The 22633-nt window shown below is 42.4% G+C and overlaps 1 protein-coding gene across 3 annotated transcripts in view; it reads right to left on the minus strand.

Moving 5' to 3' along the window:
• LOC136858755 (glutathione S-transferase 1-1) overlaps positions 1-22633 on the minus strand; it is a 94806-nt gene that overhangs the window by 37762 nt on the left and 34411 nt on the right. For all 3 annotated transcript variants that reach the window (XM_067138525.2, XM_067138524.2, XM_067138526.2), the window contains exons 2-4: positions 6112-6258; positions 5757-5815; positions 147-288 (exon numbers count right to left, since the gene is read on the minus strand). In XM_067138525.2, the coding sequence (XP_066994626.2) occupies positions 147-288; positions 5757-5815; positions 6112-6258 (348 nt within the window). The remainder of the gene's footprint in view (positions 1-146; positions 289-5756; positions 5816-6111; positions 6259-22633) is intronic.

A 22633-nucleotide genomic window follows, 5' to 3' on the forward strand; every position in this document is an offset into this window, starting at 1 on the left:
CTTCCAGTACAATTGGGTAATGATACGAAGAGACCCAGAACAGTGACACAAATATATAAACAGCAAAGTTGTTCAAAAATTACTGTATATCTCAGACTCTTGAAAGAAGGGAAATTAAAGATAAGGAATCTAAATAGTATACTTACATAATAGTCAGCAAATCTTTGGTAGAGTGTTCCCATATCAAAATACAATCTTTGGTCTACTTGGGCTCTCTTCTTAACATCTTTGGGGTAGAGAGATTCATCTTTTCCATACTGCTGGACCAGGTAACTCAGTATGGCTCGGCTGATAACATATCGTAAATTACGATATAAATTAATGTGTAAAATAATTATATACCAACATTGCAAACCATAGTAAAATGATGACTAGTAAGACATGAACAATCATCTAGTACATACATACACAAATAGGTATGGAAATTGCTGCAACCATAAGAAGTCATTGCTCAAATTTAAAAAAAAAAATGGTATTTCTGTATTGGTCGTGTCCACAGTAACAAAGAAATGCACTTTTAAAATTTCGGTCACCTACATCTGTCTGAATGGCTGAAGGAAATTTAATGAAAATAAGTACTGTATATTAAGTCGCGGGATGAGCAACTACACTCTAGGCTATAAATTTTTTATTCAAGCTCAGTGAAATAGTAGTTTAGAGGGAGGCCTAAAATGTAATTCTCAAATATTTACGTTATTAGTGGTCCTATCGATAAATACCACATAACTGAAGTTATTTAGAATTAAATTTCCGATCATTTATGTCTTATACTTTTACTGTACCGACTATGATAACAGAGATATTAATGATTTTGGATATTTGTTCGTAAGTACATAGGAACGCCGAGCCACGAGAAAATGGGTGAACAGAATTTAACGAAATATTGTTCAATCATGTTAACTGGCGATGGTTTTTGTCATGATTATCTTAAGGTGTAAAAATACATGGTCAGTCCATATTGACAAGGAACACTCTGAAGATGATTATAAAAATGAGAAAATATCGTAAAGGAACGATCACTTGGAAAATAAGACAAGAAGGGGTCACGAAAGGAAGGAGGACTTCCATTACATTAGATGCCCATATATCACAGAGTGAAAACAAAACTAAATGTGAAAGCCTACAACATCAAAATACCATAAAATTGATCAACAGTAACATTACATTGACCATTGTTTGTTGTGATGTGCTTTGTCTCTTCTGCTGCCGCTCATCTCCGATAGATGGGATCACTGATGCATACCGAGTATAACAGCCTGCCTGAATATTGGCGGGAAGTAGCTGGGAAGTTAGATAACTTTCTTCTTTAGCATGACATCCCTCTGGTTCATAAATTTTCTGATACTACTGGTACGTAGCATACTGGTTCATCATAGTATTTCAGCGATTCGGTCCCTATTCTGAGTCGCTGATTGGAATGTGCAGTGTGCACACTTAACAGAATAATGGCAGAGAAGTGTTCACAGCTGTTTGAGGCTTGCTCATTACAGCTCTGGAGTTTTGGACTGTTAGATCGGCAGCGTAGTACTGTTCGCAAAAAAAGTGAGAAAATGTGCCAGTTTTCATTTGATCGAGTGTTTCCTATGATAGCATTGCTTTTAATCGCAACATTCCTACTGACTTCATTTTAATTGCCTATGTTGATTTCAGTTGGGAAAACACAAAGACAGTCCTTCTGAAGATGTAATAAGGGAGGTGGAGAGTGAGTATCTGCCATTAAAATGAAAACTGTCCAACTCGATTGTGATTGGCAGTAGGCAAGTGAGCCTGTCATTGAGCTTGCCATCATAATGAAAACTCCCCAACTTGATTTTGACTGATACTGGACAAGAGGGCCTGCCTTTACAATGAAAATTCCTTAATCCATTCTTCACGTGAGAAAAGACGAATGGTGACCTCCCTGTCGCATTTCTGGGGTAACGTTAGGAGCTATGCAATTGAATAGAATCTTACTCACAACATGTACTCTACTTAACATAGAGTTCAGTTTACAATGTAGAATTCCGTAGCGAAGCACGGGTACATCAGCTAGTTTGCAATCAAATCAAATCCATTTAGAGTACCAATGGTGAAATGTGGACTAAGGAGAATCCACATAAATATCATAGTAACATGTAATATAGTGACCGTAGAACAGCTAGAATGTCACAAGCTAGACAAATATGCCACAGAATCCTACTTGAGTCAAAAATGACCATTTAGACCTATTTGAATGGGGTTGTATCATCAGAATACAGGAATGCAGATGGTTGATTTTTCATATAGCCAGTGATACTGACTGAAGCCTTGATTTACTAATAACATATGTGTGCACATACATCACATACAGTAGACAGGTAATGTTACTTGATTCTGAGAAATTCTGCAGTTCGTGAGCCTGCACTGCTTTTGCCATTCTCAACAAGTATCATCAGTTGCAATTTGAATGAGTCTGGATACAGGTGCAGTATCCACTGCAATGTTTGCCTTTGACCCCTGCGCACTGTGTGGTGCAATACTGCAATGAATATCACAATTACAGTAGATGTAGCAATGACAATGTATTGTTTTCTCTAACGTGTCATGCTTCAATCTCATTGTGGTTTGGCTCTTCGAAGCACAATGCAACAATAAATCACAAGGACTTACAGAAGGCAGAGGTATTCAGTCAGCGGTATGTTAATGTAGATGAATATAAGGATAATGTTCACATAGATGAGGCGACTAATACTGGCGAATTACTAAAATTTACCTATGAAAATAAAGACATTTACAAAAAGATACAGAAGTTGAAAACTAGGAAAACAGCTTGGATTGTTAAGATTTCTGGGGATATATTAAAGGCAATGGGTTGAGATATAATGTCATACCTGAAATACTTAGTTGATTACTATTTGCATGAACGAGTGATATCTAATGAATGAAATCAGTGTACAAAAGAAAGGGTGATAAACATAAGGGGGGTATTTACTACAGCCATAAATGCAGAATCGGACGGACGGACGGACGGACGGACGGCTGAACGGACTGGCGGACGGCGGACAATTAAATAAATTGGAAGAACCAGCAACAGGGCCGAAATAGGGGAGAGAACGTCCAGTCGGCATCTGCTTGCCATCGTGGCAGACTCACTAGTGTGACTCCCTTGGAATAGCAACATTCTGGGATCGAGCAGTGCACAACTCCAATCCAGATCCTTTAAAATGCCAGCCACAGTATATAGTGAAAGATAAGGAGCTTTACGTCCAATTGGACTATAGCCTACAACCCTGGGAAACTTCTCTTATCCTCACGATACCATTTCAGAAAGCCTAAGCTGTCGTGTTAAAGTACTTATAGCTTGTTATTTTATGTAACTGGATCAATTGTTTTACATGGAATCTGAAATACAGGGACTTCAAAATCTTGCACGTTTATGTGTGCCTTGTTGAGAATGTAGGGATCATATGGTTGAGCACTTTCTCTATTTTTCTAACAAACAACGTTATATCTATCTATATATAAAATAAGAGTTTTGCCTGTACATTTCTCAGAATTTGAAAATAATGGTATTTCTGTATCGCTCATGTCCATAGTAACAAGGAAATGTACTTTTTACTTTTCTGTAATGTCTGTCTGTCTGTCTGTCTGTCTGTCTGTCTGTCTGTCTGTCTGTCTGTCTGTCTGTCCACGCATCACGGCTGAAGAGAATTTAATGAAAATCGGTATGTAAAGTCGGGGGATGAGCCACTACAATCTAGGCTATAAATCATTTTACTCACGCTGAGTGAAATGGTAGTTTAAGGGAAGTCCTAAAATTTAATTCTCAAATATGTATATTATTAGTGGTCCTATCGATAAATATTGCATAACGAAAGTTACATAGAATTAAATTTCTAATTATTTATGTCATAAACTGTTACCGTACCGGCTTCGATAACACAGATATACATGAATTTGTATTTTTGTTGCCAAGTCCACATCAGCGCCGAGCCACAAGAAAATTGGTTAGCAGAATTTAATGAAAATCAGTATATAGAGTCGGGGAATAAGAAACTACAGACCACCGAGCTCGATAGCTGCAGTCGCTTAAGTGCGGCCAGTATCCAGTATTCGGGAGATAGTAGGTTCGAACCCCACTGTCGGCAGCCCTGAAAATGGTTTTCCGCGGTTTCCCATTTTCACACCAGGCAAATGCCGGGGCTGTTCCTTAATTAAGGCCACGGCCGCTTCCTTCTCATTCCTAGCCCTTCCCTGTCCCATCGTCGCCATAAGACCTATTTGTGTCGGTGCGACGTAAAGCAACTAGCAAAAAAAAAAAAAAAAAAGGAAACTACAGACTAAGTTATAAACAATTTTATTCACCCTGGATGAAATTGTAGTTTGGGGGAAGGCGCTTAAAATTTAATTTTTAAATACCCATGTTATTGGTCCTATCGAAAAGTACTATACAGTATAACAAAAGTTGTAGAGAATACAATTTCCGACCATTTATGTTTTATTCTGTTTTACCGCACCGACTATGATAAGACTGATATTTCAGAGTCGGAAGAAAAATAAATGTGAAGCCCTACAATACTGAAAGCGCATAACATTGATCAACAATAACATTACATTGAGCATTGTTTGTTGTGATGTTCTTTGTTCCTTATGCTGCCGCTCATCTCCGATAGATGGGGTTACTGCTGCTTACCGAATATAACAGCCTGATTGAATATTGGCGGAAAATAGCTGGGGAGTTAGAAAACTTTCTTCTCTAGCATGCCATTCCTCTGGTTCATACATTTTCCGATACTGCCGGTACGTAACAGACTGTTTCATCATAGTATTCCAGATATTCGATCCCTACTCTGACACGCTGTTTTGAATGAGTAGTGTGCACACTTAAGGCAGACGCTCTCTTAGAAGTAGTAGTAGGACCTGGTTTAGAATTGCAATTTAGTACTAATCCAAATTATAGCACCACAATTCACGAAATAACTCAAAATTCAAGCCTGTAAAGGGCCGTTTCTTAAGAAAATCTTCTTCCTGTCCACTTTTATTAAATTTTACATTCATTTTGTTCCAAATTAGCCAAATTCCTCTGGCTTGGAGGAAAAATTTGTCTCCAAGTCAGACAGATTTTTCCGCCGCCTATGTAGTGAACTGAGATTTTCCGACTCATCGGGCCTACTCCTATTAAACAGAAGAGTAAAAGGGCATAGTTTTTTCCCTGGGAGTCTCCACTATTCGACACCCCCACCCGGCCGAAAATAAGACGAAGTGTGTTCACGGATCACGGCTGTCTGCGGGTTGGTCATTCCCGCTCCTGGAACTTTGAACTGTTAGATCGGCAGCGTAGTGCTGTTCGTTAAAAGTGAGAAAATGTGCGCTTTTTCATTTGATTGAGTATTTCATATGAAAGCATTGCTTTTAATCGCACCATTCTTACTGACGTCATTGTAATGACCTGTGTTTATTTCAGTTGGGAGAACTACTAAGACAGTCTTTCTGAGGATGTAAAAAGGCAGGTGGAGCGTGAGTGTCTGCCATTAAAATGAAAACTCCCCAACCTGACTATGACTGGTGGTAAACAAGGGGCCTACCTTTACAATGAAAATTCCTTAACCCAGTCTTCTTATGAGAAAAGACGTTTGGTAACTTCCCTGTCGCGTTTTTAGGGTAACGTTAAGAGCTATGCAATTTAATACAATCTTGCGCACAACGTGTACACTACCTAACCTAGAATACTGTATACAATGTAGAAATCCGTAGCGAAGCACGGGTATATAAGCTAGTCATGTATAAACAGAGCTCACCTCTCCCAGAGAGCAAATCCATTGTCCACCATTGTCGGCACACAATGCTGAGGATTTATCTGAAAATAATAATAATAATAATAATAATAATAATAATAATAATAATAATAATAATAATAATAATAATAATAATAATTGGTACCAGATAATAGAATATTTTGAATAAATAATTTCTAAAAAATATTTGAATTACGGTATGCGTTTACCAGAAAATTAGCGTTGCACCTCTTATCAATTTAACAAATGTATGTGTACACGTATAAGGTACTCTTCGTATAATGCCCCTGGTGGGGCTTATTATTAATCGGAAGAATTTAATATCAAGATTAACCAATTCATTGACGTATACACTTACCTTAATAAATTCTGGTTTAAGATTATCGCCAGCCGTGAGTTCTGTCAGCTTCAGATCAACTCCAATAGCTTTGGCACAAAGCAAGACTGATCTGCAGGGAGCACCTACCGCAACATAGTAGAAGTCGAGAGTCATGTTAATGGTGAACTGCAAAAATAAGCATATGGGATTTAAAACAATGTATCTAAAAGGCATTAATTTTAATTTTACAATAATGATAATTCCATGGTAATCAAGTGGATGTTAAATGGTTAATTCCTGGTTTACAATGGGGTGAATATTCTGTGTGGAGGTTTAATTACGAGGGTTGTAATTAAAGTATTGGCAGCGTAGTCCAGGAGATTGGGCATCCGCACATAGGATATGGGAGCGTTCAGATGGAACTGTGTCGATGTGTAGAGCGCATTTGACGGGAATCCAGTTGGGAGTGTTGTTGCAGTGTGGCGTTGAAGTGAACTGTCATTCAAATTGTGACAGACGATTATCAGGTGAATGTTGATGCAACTGTAATGGACTAGTATAACTTGGAAACAATTCTCTCAAACGATGGGTAAATACTACACATAATGAGCTCAATTAGTAAGTGTTATTATTATTATTATTATTATTATTATTATTATTATTATTGTACCGGGCAATACACCTCCACGCAGCTAATTCAAATATTGCGCCAGTTGAAGAAAGTCTGAACTTAACAAACTGAATTAACTCAACGGTTTCTTGGAAGATGTCACCCCTGTAAATTTTGTAATTTTGAAGTGTTCTGAACTGTGTCTATTTCGAATTGTGTTTGTTTTGCCCTGTATCAAGAAGTGTGGACATTCTCTTCTAGATGTCTCTACAGAGAAAATACTACGATTGCGCACTCTGGTGCGAAGTGAAGGAACTGTTTTTTTGAAGAAACCTTGTATCCATAAGTTTGTTCTTTGTTAAATTTCTTTTTTTCAGTTTTTGGGTTGGCAATATTGATCTCTGTTTCCGCCAGTTTTGAATTCAGCCAATCCCGAATTTTCTAAATTAATTTTCCTCCAATCCTAGTTTTCTTGTTCATGTTGTGTGTAACTTTTGATGTTAGCCAATAAATGGAAGGGGTGTGGCGCTTTTATTTCATGAAAGGTCTCGAAGCTTCCTTGTGGGTATAAAACTGCTGAGCTTCATGGCTCGTCGCCACTCCATCGACATCTTGCTTAGTGTGTGAATATGTAGCAGGGGCGGGAAGCGCCTCTTTCTTCGGGCAGCACTTCATCAACAAGGTAATGGCCGTTTAATAACCTTATTTCTTGCTAGGTCAGCAGTTTAACCCACGGGGCAGGTTCGTAACTTTTCTCATGTAACCTACCTTTAAAATGTAAAAGACATTTGGTAAAAATTCCGTCTCTTTAACTACGGTACAAATTGGGATAGAGAGTGCCTATCCCTCTCGAGCTCCCACTCATATTGTTTTGAGGTGACTACGTTTTCATAACCGATTTTCTTCTTTTCTGAATGTAATAAACTTTTCTTATACGAGGCACCTCCTTAGTATGGGATTAGCCCTTGTGTAAGCTGCCTAGTGCCAAGTAGGTTTTAAAAGTGTATTAGGAGTGCAAGCTACGCCTCCAGTCAATTTGGTATTTTGGGCCATGTAATTAACCTGTTCCTTTTCTGAGTAGGCCCAGTAGGTTGGGTACATGATACCCCTGTGTAAATTTTTAAGTTGTGCCTGCAGGCAAGTGATTGTAAAAGTCGAGGATGCCTTAAATATGCGTGAGTAACTGAGAGCCGGTTCGCTCGTTTCGAATTAGGTTTTGAGTGCCTCTAGAAGGCCGGAATGTGTTAGGTGAGAGCTAGTGCTCTTTGATTTCAGGGGAATTCTGCCCCAGGTAATCTGGTTACATATTGGTAAAATGGAGCTTGGAGCTCATTAATTATTCACCCGGGGCTCGAACCCCAGCAAATGTAAATTCTTAACTTGTTTTCCTGCTACTTGGTACCTGTTACTCTGTTGTTGTTATTTGTTGATTTTGAAAAGAAAATATAACCTTTGTTAAAGTTTTAAATTAACTTTAATTTGGTAGTTGAGACCTATTCCAGCCCGCACCTTCTTTCACCTCTAACTACCACGGATATCTCCGAAACAAGTGGTAGCAGAGCGTGGTTGAATGGGTCTCAATTTAGCCCCTTTTAACGGCTAAATATTGCCTTTTGTTTGAACTCCAGCAATTTTCTCAGTCGCTGTTTTTTTTATTTTTTCTAAATTTGTAAAGTTCTGCCATCATGCCCGGCCCTCGCGATGTTCTCCATCCCGGCTATTTGTGCAAGGAGGAGTTGATCTATGAATTAACGATTAGGAATGTTCAATCTGGAGGCACGGTTGGGATAGACACCAATAAGCTAAAAGATTCCCTTGATTTGCCTATTACCATCCCGACTTTGGGAGAAAAAGAGATTGATGATGCTCTCTCCACGATCACTGATAATGCTACTGAGCTAGCATCGGTAGTTAGTTTTTTTGAAGGGGGTGATCCATCACCTAATCAACTTAAACGTGTACAAGCTAGATTGTACCATTTTTCGAATAGGGTTAGTGATCTGTTGTCTCTTAAATTGAATGATACTAAAGGGAAGGAGGCTAGTGCCAACCTCGAAAAGCTCTCCGATTTGTCCAGTATGGTTAGCCTATTGTTAACTGGGGCTGTACCTCCCAAAACTGATCAACCCGCTACGGTAAACGTAGTTAGCGAGGAAGAGTCTTCTAAAGGAGAAGAAAATAGGAAATCAGTAAGACTGCAACAAACCTCTTCCCCATTAGACAATGAGTCTGAACGCAGTACCTCTTTGAATAATGCACGTTCTGAATTAGCTTCTTCGCCACTTAGGCCTCTACCTACTATGTCACCAGGGTTCAGCAGTTTGCCTCATCCATTAGCAATGTTGCTCAGGGGTATTTCTAAGTTTTCTGTTAACTCTACCAGTGACGTTATTTCATTCTTAAGGTTTTTAGTTGAGTTTCAGGATCATGCCCTTGTTTTTTCTCTTTCTCCGTGTCAAATTTTGCAGATCATTTATCCCTATGCAACTGGGGTTCTATCAGACAATATAGTTAGGGCAATTGCTGAACAGTCATCCATAGGAGACTTCCACGCCCATCTGTTAGCTAATTTTATTCCGGCTCGAGCTAGGTCATCTCTAATTCAGAAGTAATATTATAGAGTGCAGCGACTTGATGAAAACCTGGCAGACTTCATACAAGACATCAAATTCTACACTAAGGTATTTGCTTTACATTTCCCTCAAGATCAAATTGTACAGGCTATTGTGGAAGGTATTTCTCCATCATACCGATCATACTTGTGTTTTGCGTCGCGCCCGCAAACTTTTGCCAAGTTAGAGGCTATGGCTGTCTCAGCCGAAGGAGTTAGATATGCCGACACACTACGTGTGGCGAGGGAGCCCCCTCCTTCTTTTAGCAATCCTCGGCCTCCACCTCGCCGACCAGTCACTGCCCGTAAATGTTACGCTTGCGGGTCGCCTGACCATCTTCGGAATAAGTGCCCCTTGGTTAAACCCAATGGGACCAGGAATGGAGCAGGGTCATCCCAAGGCTGTTTTAAATGCGGCGCTTTTTCCCATATTGCCAAGAACTGCCCTAATGCTAACAGCACTCCCTCCTGCTCAACTTCGTGTGCAACTTCCACCTACAATCAAAAGTGACTAGTGGCTCCGGCTGAGTCGGTAGATTCATCCTTTCAAGGCTCAGCACAAGTTAAATCTGACGAAAATGCAGGAAAAATTCAGAACTATTCTACATTCCCATTTGAATGTCCCAGAGAATGTCTTAGGATTGCGGCCGATTCACCCGCACCTGTTCCCTTCCTCAAAATTGAATTCAATAATGAACCTGTAACAGCTCTACTAGATTCTGGCAGTGTTTGTTCGATTATTTCGGCTGAATTGTACTCCAAATTGAAAACTGTGTGTAAACTTCCTGATTTTTGTTCGACTTCGGTTCATTATGTTTCGGCAAACTCATCCCCATTAGATATTTTAGGTTTTTGTATGCCAAAATTCGTATATCTAAATTTACTTGGAAATTCAAACTGTTTGTGGCCAAGCACTTGTCTTGCCCCATTATATTGGGAGCTGATTTCATGTCTCACACCGGTCTAGTGCTCGACCTTCAGAGCAAGTCGTGCACTTTCACATTTGATAGTAATTCCAAAATCCCTTTTTTTAATCTAGTTCTGTGTCATGTTCATCTATTTCGCCTACCCAGGATGAGATGTTGTTAGATCTTAGACATCTACCTGAGGAGCAGGCTGATAGTATTCGTAAGTTGTGTCAGTTGTTTCCAGAGGTTTTCTCTGATACTCTTGGTGTTACTGACCTTATTGAATACAAGATTGAGGTTATGGATTCGATTCCAGTCCGTTTTCCACCTTATAGGCTATCTCCACCTAAAATGAAGGCATTGAAAGAAATCATACATCAGATGCTAAAAGATGGTATTATTCGCCCCTCTAAGTCGGCATACTCTTCGCCGAGTTTTCTAGTTCCGAAACCCCAACGGGGCTTCAGGCCTGTGATTGATTATAGGGCTCTCAATCGGAAGGTGGTGTGCCCCTTCCAGACCTTCATTCTTGTTTTCATGGTTTCGTAAAGCTAAGTTCTTCACCATCTTAGACCTTAATCAGTCTTATAATCAGATACCGCTAGCAGAGGAATCTAAACACCTGACAGCGTTCGCCACGGATTGGAACTTGTATGAGTACAACCGCGTGCCTTTCGTGCTCCCCACGGGGGCAGCCGTGCTTACGAGACTGCTAGACAGGGTCTTCTCCGACATCAAATTCGAGTACTTGTATCATTATCTGGATTATGTCGTATTTTCTGAGACCTTTGAAGAACACCTTGATCATCTGAAAGAGGTCCTGAGTCGCCTTCGTAAGGCAGGGTTAACGGTGAAGTTGTCCAAGGTTGCCTTCGCTAAACCGTCCATGTCATTCCTAGGGCATATTGTGTCGCCCGATGGGGTCGCAGTCGATCATTCTAGAACACAGGCCATCCGTGATTTCAAACCTCCCAAGGACGTCAAAAGTATCGCCAGGTTCATAGGCATGGTGAACTTTTTCAGGAAATTTATTCCCAACTTTGCTAATAGAGCGGCGCCCTTGAACCTTCTTCGTAGGAAAGGCGTCAAATTTGAGTAGGGACCTTCTCAACAAGCCGCTTTTGAAGATCTCAAATTAGCCCTTTGTAATGCCCCTGTCCTCGCTATGCCCGATTTCTCTAAGAAATTTATCGTCCAAACCGACGCGTCGTCGTCGGCGGTAGCTGCAGTCCTTCTTCAAGAGACTGAACTAGGGAGGCGACCCATCGCCTATGCCTCTAGGACATTATCGGCCCAAGAATCCAAGTATTCCATCTACGAACTTGAAGGTTTAACAGTTTTGTTTGCTCTGGAAAAGTTCCGCCTCTATCTGGAACATGTCAAGTTCGGCTTGGAGACAGACAACCAAGCCTTAAGTTGGGTCTTAGGTAGGCCGCGTCGTACTGGTCGGATAGCCCGGTGGGCCATCCGAATTTCTGCCTTCCAATTTGACGTTAGGCATATTAGGGGTACTGAAAATGTTGTGGCAGACGGACTAAGCCGTATGTTTTCCAAGGATGTAGAGACCCTTGAACTGGTTGATAGTTCTTCGCCTCCCGAGTCCATACTACCTGAGGTCAATGCCATTCTTACTGATGCTCCCATGCTCTTTAGGGATATTGAAAAATACCAACGTGAAGATCCGACGCTGGCTTCGATAATGGAAACCCTTTCTTCTGGGGAACATGTCGTCCCTTATGTACTGAGGAATGGTGTTTTATGTTGCCCATCGAGGCATGATCAAAAGATGAAAGTTGTAGTTCCAGCTGTTCTTGTACCAATGATCTTCAAGTACTACCATGAGACCCCATTGGGGGGGCATTCAGGCATCTTCAAAACTCGAGAAAAGATTCGTGAAATGTTCATCTGGAAGGGTATGGACGGAGAAATCCGTGAATTGGTAAAATCTTGCAAATCTTGTTGGCTTAGTAAACCCACCATGTCCACTAAGCAAGGGCTTTTGTCTTCTCATCAAGCGTCGCGCCCCATGGAACGACTCTATATCGACTACGTCGGACCCTTTCCCCAGTCAAAGGGGAATGCCAGTAAATTCATCCTTGTGTGTGTAGATGGCTTCACTAGATTTTCTTGGTTATTTCCGACTAAGTTGGCTACCGCTCAGTCCACCATTTCTTGTTTATATTCCATCTTCGCTTCTTTTGGTCCGTGTCAATATATTGTTTCAGATAATGCTAAAGCTTTCACGTCCAATCTCTTTCGTAAATTCTGTTTTGATTTGTCCATCTCTCATGTGACTACTTCTGCTTTCTACCCTCAACCATCTCTAGCTGAACGGGTCAATCGTAACTTGAGGTCGGCTCTTATTGCCAATCATCATGAAGATCATTCTAGGTGGGACACGTCCCTGCATTGGTTAGCTTTTGCTTTGAATTCGGCGGTTCATGAATCTCATAAGTTTACTCCAGCTTCTTTGATGTTCAAGTTTGTTCCCAACACGCCGCTCTCTAACCTTTGGTCTCTTAGTGATATTCTACCCGAGACAATAGATCCAGATAATATTAGAGACCTTTGGAAGAAGGCCAAGGCCAATCTTAAAATTTCTCATGAAAAGGTTAGGGAAAGATATGATCGTGGACGGAGGCCCACCAATTTAAAGGTAGGAGACCAAGTTATGGTCAAGAATTTTGTTCCCGCGGGCAAGCTTGCCCCCAGATTTCATGGGCCGTGTACCGTCTTGGATTTTTTAACGCCGGTGACATTGTTAGTGAGCAACCCAGCCACCGAGAGAATCTTTAGTGTTCACCTGTCCCAGGTGAAACCTGTGTAATTTACTTGCTCCTTGGATTTTTAACATCTTGTAAGAGCCCCAAAATGTTATATTTTTCTCTAAATCCTAGGCCTTCTGCCCCTTATAGTGTTACATTTCGGTTTTTTTTTTTTTTTGTTATCTGCTCTGTATAAATTTTGTGAAACCTCCCCTGAAGTTACTCTGCTGTCCCCTCCGTATGGCCATTATCAAGCTCCCGTCTCCTGCTAAACCACACCAGTGGCATTAAAATAAAAGTACTGAAATAAAAGTTTCCACGCCGCTGGCCCCTCAGCCTCACCACAAAGACTGTACCCTAAAAATATTAATGTCCAACACAATTCTGCCGCCGAGATCTTACTGTTTCAGTGCCCCCGCAGCCGTGCGGCGCCGTACCGCCACTGAGGTGGGGTACGGGCCCACTCCACTCCAGCGAGGTCAACCTGTGTACGGCGCGCCGGAGCCCTCCTTCCGGCTAAGGCTGATGTACGGAGCACCACCCGCAAGCTACTTGTGGACTGTAAACAAACGTCGCATCTGCGGCGTGCAGCAGGACTACCCCTCTCATAGTGCGGGAGAGCGGTATCTCAGGGTACTTGAGGGGTCCGAGCGGCCTCCTCTGGACAAAGGCAGCGGCGGCAGGTCTTGCCGTCAAAAGTAATCGGCAATTAAATACTCCTTCAAATCAACATTTGGTGGACTTTAATTTTTCCTTTCAAGAATTAAAGTGTTTGTCTTAATTCGACTACTACAAACATAGAGACCTTCCATCAAAATCGACTACAAATGGTTTACAACTGCACTTAATCTAGTCGCACCCACCTATATCAAACAACTTCTGAGACCTCCAACTACTGAGAAGTTATATTTTTCTCTTCTAAATTCTTCAATTCGTCAGCAAAAAAAAACTTGGACTTTGTATAAAACAAATTTTTGGTTTTCTTCTGTGTCACCTCTTGGAATGACTTTTTTTTTTTTGGGGGGGGGGGGAGGTCTGTACCGGGCGGTACACCTCCACGCAGCTAATTCAAATATTGCGCCAGTTGAAACTCCTCTACAGGAGAAAGTCTGAACTTTAACAAACTGAATTAACTCAAAGGTTTCTCGGAAGATGTCACCCCTGTAAATTTTGTAATTTTGAAGTGTTCTGAACTGTGTCTATTTCGAATTGTGTTTGTTTTGCCCTGTATCAAGAAGTGTGGACATTCTCTTCTAGATGTCTCTACAGAGAAAATACTACGATTGCGCACTCTGGTGCGAAGTGAAGGAACTGTTTTTTTGAAGAAACCTTGTATCCATAAGTTTGTTCTTTGTTAAATTTCTTTCTTTCAGTTTTTGGGTTGGCAATATTGATCTCTGTTTCCGCCAGTTTTGAATTCAGCCAATCCCGAATTTTCTAAATTAATTTTCCCCCAATCCTAGGTTTCTTGTTCATGTTGTGTGTAACTTTTGATGTTAGCCAATAAATGGAAGGGGTGTGGCGCTTTTATTTCATGAAAGGTCTCGAAGCTTCCTTGTGGGTATAAAACTGCTGAGCTTCATGGCTCGTCGCCACTCCATCGACATCTTGCTTAGTGTGTGAATATGTAGCAGGGGCGGGAAGCGCCTCTTTCTTCGGGCAGCACTTCATCAACAAGGTAATGGCCGTTTAATAACCTTATTTCTTGCTAGGTCAGCAGTTTAACCCACGGGGCAGGTTCGTAACTTTTCTCATGTAACCTACCTTTAAAATGTAAAAGACATTTGGTAAAAATTCCGTCTCTTTAACTACGGTACAAATTGGGATAGAGAGTGCCTATCCCTCTCGAGCTCCCACTCATATTGTTTTGAGGTGACTACGTTTTCATAACCGATTTTCTTCTTTTCTGAATGTAATAAACTTTTCTTATACGAGGCACCTCCTTAGTATGGGATTAGCCCTTGTGTAAGCTGCCTAGTGCCAAGTAGGTTTTAAAAGTGTATTAGGAGTGCAAGCTACGCCTCCAGTCAATTTGGTATTTTGGGCCATGTAATTAACCTGTTCCTTTTCTGAGTAGGCCCAGTAGGTTGGGTACATGATACCCCTGTGTAAATTTTTAAGTTGTGCCTGCAGGCAAGTGATTGTAAAAGTCGAGGATGCCTTAAATATGCGTGAGTAACTGAGAGCCGGTTCGCTCGTTTCGAATTAGGTTTTGAGTGCCTCTAGAAGGCCGGAATGTGTTAGGTGAGAGCTAGTGCTCTTTGATTTCAGGGGAATTCTGCCCCAGGTAATCTGGTTACATATTGGTAAAATGGAGCTTGGAGCTCATTAATTATTCACCCGGGGCTCGAACCCCAGCAAATGTAAATTCTTAACTTGTTTTCCTGCTACTTGGTACCTGTTACTCTGTTGTTGTTATTTGTTGATTTTGAAAAGAAAATATAACCTTTGTTAAAGTTTTAAATTAACTTTAATTTGGTAGTTGAGACCTATTCCAGCCCGCATATTCTTTCACCTCTAACTACCACGGATATCTCCGTAACAATTATTATTATTATTATTATTATTATTATTATTATTATTATTATTATTATTATTATTATTATTATTATTATTTACGTAGTTATGTACGGACATTTTTGGGTATAAATCGTGGTCGTATCGTTTATTATCGTTTATTATTTATGTATTGTACGATCTGTGTTGTGCAACAAAACATATTGTGGGGTTATGTCACGACACATCTTCTGTATGTATTATTAATATGACTTTATTTGATGTAAGAACACGTAATTAATAGTGTATAAATATGATGTATAAATCCAACGTAGTACTGTAAAACACAGGGTAATAGTCCAGAGCAACGCATCTTTGTCACTAGTGGTTTGTAGAATGTTCGATCCATTTGTACATAGGTTATTGGAGAGTCGAGAAGATTCGAGAATAACATGTTGGGTCATACTATTCTAGAAACCTGGCCAGGCAATGTATACAAAGAAGCAGTCTTGGGAGACGGTGTAGAGTTGTTAGAGAGAGTTGTTAGTGAGGAGTCATTAGTCGAACTCAGTGTATGAAATGATGTTGTGATATTATTGCGTTGGTAGTTATAGTAATAATAATCTTATGTTCTCAGTTACCCTGTGCAGACATTTCAATTTGACGCCATCTGGCTGTTTGCTCGTCAATTTCGACGTTCTGTTTTACTCTAGGCCTACTAGATGGCAGACCGAGTAAACCGGAGCTCTATTGGGTGCCTGTGGCTGAGATTTAATTAATTTTGTCGGGTAAACACCAAATGTGTTATCAGAGATCTTTTACATGCCGACATCGTACGACATGGAATGTCGAATGAACTTTCTTTCCGCCCTTCAAAAATCCGACTACCTCTGCCGGGTTTGAACCCGCTATCTTGGGATCTGGAGTCCCGCACTCTACCACTTATCCACAGAGGCAGCTTGTTAGTGGTTGGTTGGCATGCTAATGTGGCAGTCTTCTGATTCTTCTTCTTCTTCGTAGCAGTGTTTTGTTCAAGATAGTAGTTCATTAGAGAGAGAGAGAGAGAGAGAGAGAGAGAGAGAGAGAGAGAGAGAGAGAGTGTGTGTGTGTGTGTGTGTGTGTGTGTGTGTGTGTGTGTGTGTGTGTGTGTGTGTGTGTGTGTGTGTGTGTGTGTGTGTGTGTGTGTGTGTGTGTGTGTGTGTGTGTGTGTGTGTGTGTGTGTGTGTGTGTGTGTGTGTGTGTGTGTGTGTGTGTGTGTGTGTGTGTGTGTGTGTGTGTGTGTGTGTGTGTGTGTGTGTGTGTGTGTGTGTGTGTGTGTGTGTGTGTGTGTGTGTGTGTGTGTGTGTGTGTGTGTGTGTGTGTGTGTGTGTGTGTGTGTGTGTGTGTGTGTGTGTGTGTGTGTGTGTGTGTGTGTGTGTGTGTGTGTGAATAGAACAGTGTACACAACTGACAGCAACTCCTGTGTTCGTCTTTGTAGTTACGACAATGTCACCAGGTTTCTTGTGTCGAAAAGAGGCGGCCCTGCTGTACGCCGCTCAGCTAATTGCTAGGATGAGGAATGTGATCACCGGAAATACAGCGCCTGTCAGTTTGACTTGAAGATGAGGGACTGTTCTCCTAAAATATTGCGTCGCTATATGCGTAATATTAAAAGAAGCATTTTGACAGGTAGAGCTGGAGGGAAGACTATTGCACGTTCCGTTGCACGGTGTTGCCAAATTCTTGCATTCCTTTCACCTTCCCTTCGCTTACGCCTGTCTTGATCGTTCGTTCATTCAGACCGCTGTGTTCTGTTCTACGTAACTCAGAATGAGAGGTTTGGCAACTTCAAAAAACAAGAGCTGGCCAGCAGGATTATCTCCATGGCAACAACAGTAGGTCCGCCCACGTTTCCATAGCAACCATACCCTACTCCCTTCGCCCCACCCGGGCAGGCAGTAAATGGACCTCCCTCTAAGAACTGTCATAACACATCTTTCTATATTATGACTATAGTTCGAAAACTGAAGCTAGGTCAATGATTTTTTCACTAAAATGACAGTTATCGAGGATGGTCGGCTAAATGGTACCAAGTCGAAAGATCTGCACCAGGTAACTGAGGCCATAGATCTTTATTATTATTATTATTATTATTATTATTATTATTATTATTATTATTATTATTATTATTTAGATTCGTTATGCCCAACTAATGAGCGTGTGCGAAATTAATTAGCATAAAGTTTCTTCTTGTCTTCCCAAAATCTCTTTATCATTTCGCTATGCTTCTTTTTGCGTTCTTCCGTCCAACCTGTAGCTTGTCTTTTAGGTTGATCAGCAAATTTGTTTGTTTATGAGATTTCTGAATTTTTTTCTATCTTGCAAAATTTCTTCATTTATAGCAATTTCCGAAGATCTTTATTCATTTCTGCAGGCCAGTTGTGACTTTTTAGAGATAATGCAAGATTTAGTATTTTCTTTGTTAGCCTATTGTTACCCATCCTGGTGAGGTGACCATAGAATTTTAATCTTCTTTTTTCTGATGGTGTCTGTGATTTTGTCTGTTAGTTGATAGATTTCCTGTGACTTCCTTTTCATACAAATAGCATTTTCGCATTTAAGTCCTAGAATTTTCCTGCGAATTTCCTCTCTTGTTTTTCGATGTTTTTATTTGTGATCTGCCACCAATTATCAGATTTTCTGATACATTAAGGGCTTCTGGTTTGACAACTGCGTTGTAGTGTCGTAATTTTGCGTTTTGGGATATGCACTAGTGTCTAAAAGTTAAGCATAAGTTACGACTAATCAGGACAACAGGAAATAGACCGCAAATCGCACGACATATGCCCCTATCAGCCTTACGTGTTCGCTCTGTATAGGCAAGGAGTGTTCACTTCTTTGACTAGCGACGTAAACGCAAGGTAAACACAGCCAGTGCCTGCGCCCCATATTCCCTCAGTCGTGTTTGCCCTGTTATAGTGTGCGGAGTGTAGCCTCGTGGTGAACGTGAAAACATAGTGGCACAACGAGGCCATTTGGACCCCGTTTCGCAGGGTAGAATACTCGGCCTCCTGGAAGCAGGCCAGACCAGACCAAAGTCACCGTATCCTTGAATGTGCCACAAAGTGTCATTTCCAGGCTTTGGAGACGATTTCGAGACACAGGAGTTAGTCGTAGGTCGACCAAGGGAAACCACCCACAGCAGGACCGATATTTGGCCTTAACCGCCCGACGAAATCGGAGTGCATCTACGAGACAATTGTCTCGGGTTCGATTCCAGACTCTACCACTAAAGTTGAAAAGCGGTCACTCCATGTACTCACCCTCGGGAGGTCAGATGAGTAAAAGAGGTTCATTTCCTACCTCAGCCATCCTCGAAGTGGTTTTTACCTTCCCTCTTTCAATCCCCCCAGGTAACCCCGCTCACGCACCAGGTGCCCCTGTGGGTGGGGGCGGTAGAATAACACCCACGGTATCCCCTGCCTGTTGTAAGAGGCGACTGAAATGGGCCTCAGGGGCTCTGAACTTTGGAGCGTGGGTTGGCAACCACGGGGCCCTTAGCTGGGTCCTGGCATTGCTTCCACTTACTTGTGCCAGGCTCCTCACTTTCACCTATCCTATCCGACCTCCCTTGGTCAACTCTTGTTCTTTTCCGACCCCGACCCTATTAGGTTTGCGAGGGCTAGGGAGTCTTTCATTTTCCCGCCCTTCGTGGCCCTTGTCTTCCTTTGGCCGATACCTTCATTTTTCGAATTGTCGGATCCCTTCAATTTTTCCTTCTTATTAGTGTTATATAGAGGATGGTTGCCTAGTTGTACTTCCTCTTAAAACAATAATCACCACCACCACCTCACGCCCCAGGGCACTGCCCTTCAGGCGGTAGAGGTGGGATCCCTCGCTGACTGCTAGGGTAAAAATGACGTATGGCCTGAAAATAATTTTAATCACTATCACTGTTAGTTCAGAATCAGAGGATACTTTCACTATCCCCTTCGTCTTCGCTTGAGTCCACACCACCTAATTTTATAACAATGTTATCCATTTGATCTTCCAATGGACTATTTTTGCCTTTTTCATGACATGCCGTTCAAATCCTTCCCAATCAGCTGGTGTCGCATCTCTCGTCACTTGCTGTGGCTTATCAAAGTCAAGTTCCTAACTATGTTCCCTTACAGTTCTCTTGACTTTTGCCCAAGCTAACTCGGTTGCGTTAAGTTCACTCATGTACGGAGGTAGCCTTAACGCCTCATCGAAGCGATATACAGTATGTTGTTTTGCGTTTTGAACTTTTGAAAATCTGTCGAAATCATCACAATGTAATTTATACTTTTCGGATTTTGATTGCTTTTTACCGGGAGAACACAGTAAAGATTCTCCGGCAGAAATTCCCTTCTCTTAAATAGTAGAGATACTATACGCCGCCTGTCCGGACTCAGAAGAATCCGGTACGCCCACTCACGAGAACTGGACTAGGTGGTTGCGAGACCGAGCCTCCGTGGCTCAGGCGGCAGCGCGCCGGCCTCTCACCTCTGGGTTTCGTGGTTCAAATCCCGGTCACTCCATGTGAGATTTGTGCTGGACAAAGCGATAGCGGGAGTGATTTTTCTCCCGGTACTCCGGTTTTCCTTGTCATCTTTCATTCCAGCAACACTCTCCAATATCATTTCATTTCATCTGTCATTCATTAATCATTGTCCCAGAGGAGTGCGACAGGCTTCGGCAGCCGGCACAATTTCTATCCTCGCCACTAGATTGGGGCTTCATTCATTTCATTCCTGACCCTGTCAAACGACTGGAAATAGGCTGTGGATTTTCATTCAGTTCCGAGACCGTCCGCCTCTGTGGTGTAGTGATGAGTGTGATTAGCTGCCACCCCCGGAGGCCCAGGTTCGATTCCCGGCTCTGCCACGAAATTTGGAAAGTGGTACGAGGGCTAGAACGGGGTCCACTCAGCCTCGGGAGACCAAACTGAGTTGAGCTGGGTTCGATTCCCGCCTCACCCATCCTGGAAGTGGTTTTCCGTGGTTACCCACTTCTCCTCCAGACAAATGCCGGGATGGTACTTAAGGCCACGGCCGCTTCCTTCCCTCTTCCTTGTCTATCCCTTCTAATCTTCCCATCCCCCCGCAAGGCCCCTGTTCAGCGTAGCAGGTGAAGCCACCTGGGCGAGGTACTGGTCATCCTCCCCAGTTGTATCCCACGACCCATACTCTGAAGCTCTGAACACTGCCCTGGAGTCGGTAGAGGTGTGATCCCTCGCTGAGTCCGAGGGAAAAACCGACCCTGGAGGGTAAACAGATAAAGTAGAAGAAGAAGCATTTAAAATGTACATTTTATAAATCAGGGGCTGCCTGGCCGAGGCGGTAAAGGCGTGCTCGGCTCGCCCGGAAGGACGTGGGTTCGAATCCCCGTCAGGAAGTCGTAAAATTTAAGAAATGAGACTTCCACTTCCGGAGGTGCATATGGCCCTGAGGTTCACTCAGCCTACACCAAAAATGAGTACCAGGTTAATTCCTGGGGGCAAAGGCGGCCGGGCGTAGAGCTAACCACTCTACCCCATCATGTGCCGAGGTTACGGATAGTGGAAGCCTTTACCTTCCACCGCTCCAAGGGCCTTCATGGCCTGTGCGGAGATGACTTTGCTTTGCTTTTTATTTTATAAATCAAAATCTTGCAAAGTACGCATATTTATCTTCAGGAATAATAGGTATTACGATAATTATCGACAATTATTTGTTTTCATTTAATGTTTACACAACGCTGAATATCAAAGTCCAACTTTTTCAGAAAGATAATTCATTCATGCATCGCCCATCAAGATCACTATTTCCCTCCACAATCGTTTGAATTATTGACATCGCAATACAATGTTGATTTACGTCTACCTTTGATAAAACAAAACCGGGTGAGTTGGCCGTGCGGTTAGAGGAGCGCAGCTGTGAGCTTGCATCCGGGAGATAGTGAGTTCGAACCCCACTGTCGGCAGCCCTGAAGATGGTTTTTACGTGGTTTCCAAATTTTCACACCAGAGCAATGCTGGGGCTGTACCTTAATTAAGGCCACGGCCGCTTCCTTCCCCTCCTAGGCCTTTCCTACCCCATCGTCACCATAAGACCTAACTGTGTCGACGCGACGTAAAGAATTGTAAGAATAAAGATAAAACCAAAGCTCAGTCACTTATGATGTCTTTCTTCTGGTGTGATACCTTCTCTAGTTGGTTTCATAATTACTACTACTACTACAACAAATGTGTTCATTCCTCCCCTGAAGGGGGAAACGGGCCTCTTAGACGGTGAGGCCGTCTCTCAGGCAGGGAGATTTGTTTCGGTGAAGGAGATGTGCGGAAAAGGTGAGGAGGTGGGTGGCCGTGGCCTACACTACGAACTGTCCCGGCATTCGTCTTAGTGCAATGGAATGGAAAGCCACAGAAAACCATTCTCAGGTCAGTCGACGGGTGGGCCAGACGTGAAGTCCAGCTCTGTACCCCTGTCCCGTCTCCCGAATGCAGAGTCGTAGGCCACGGTCGAGCCGTAGCCACCTCTCGCGTCATAGTGCAGAGTTCTTGGACCACGCACAAGCCGTGGCTTCTTAAGGGTCGAAACCCACTCTGCATCTACCGACCCCATAATTAACTAACTAACTAACAATGCCTTCATTCCTCACCCTGAAGGGGTGGGGCGGGCCATCTAGAGGGTAACGCCCTCTCTCTGGCCAAGAGATGCGGGCGGGTTGGGGAGTTGTGACGGAAGAAGGAGGTGGGTAAAGATTGTGAATATATAGGAGATGGGAGGATAATTGTGTATATGCCTGAGTATGAATGAATAAGTTAAGGAGATGAGGTTAAGGATGTGTGGGTTATCTAGAGCTTTATTGACAGATTTACAAATGGCATATACAAAGATGTGATTACAAATGCATGTGTAATCAAGATACAGGATATTCGTGACGGAAGAAGTGAAATGCAATTGAGGAAGTGGAGTTTAGAAGGAAGTGCCGGGGTAGGTGTGCAAAGTAAGAAGATGGAGGGAAGCGGTTAGATGGTTAAGAGAAGAGGTGAGAAGACGGAGGAGGTCAAATGTTGGAAGGGGAGAAGGGAGGAAGCCGTTGGGAGGCAGGGGTGGGCATACTGGTGGAGGTGGAAAAATGGGAGGAGGGGTTGGCCGGGGGCGACGAGATGGACGATTTGAGGGCT

This window comes from Anabrus simplex, chromosome 1, assembly GCF_040414725.1.
Source record: "Anabrus simplex isolate iqAnaSimp1 chromosome 1, ASM4041472v1, whole genome shotgun sequence".
In the NCBI taxonomy this organism is placed as follows: domain Eukaryota; kingdom Metazoa; phylum Arthropoda; class Insecta; order Orthoptera; family Tettigoniidae; genus Anabrus; species Anabrus simplex.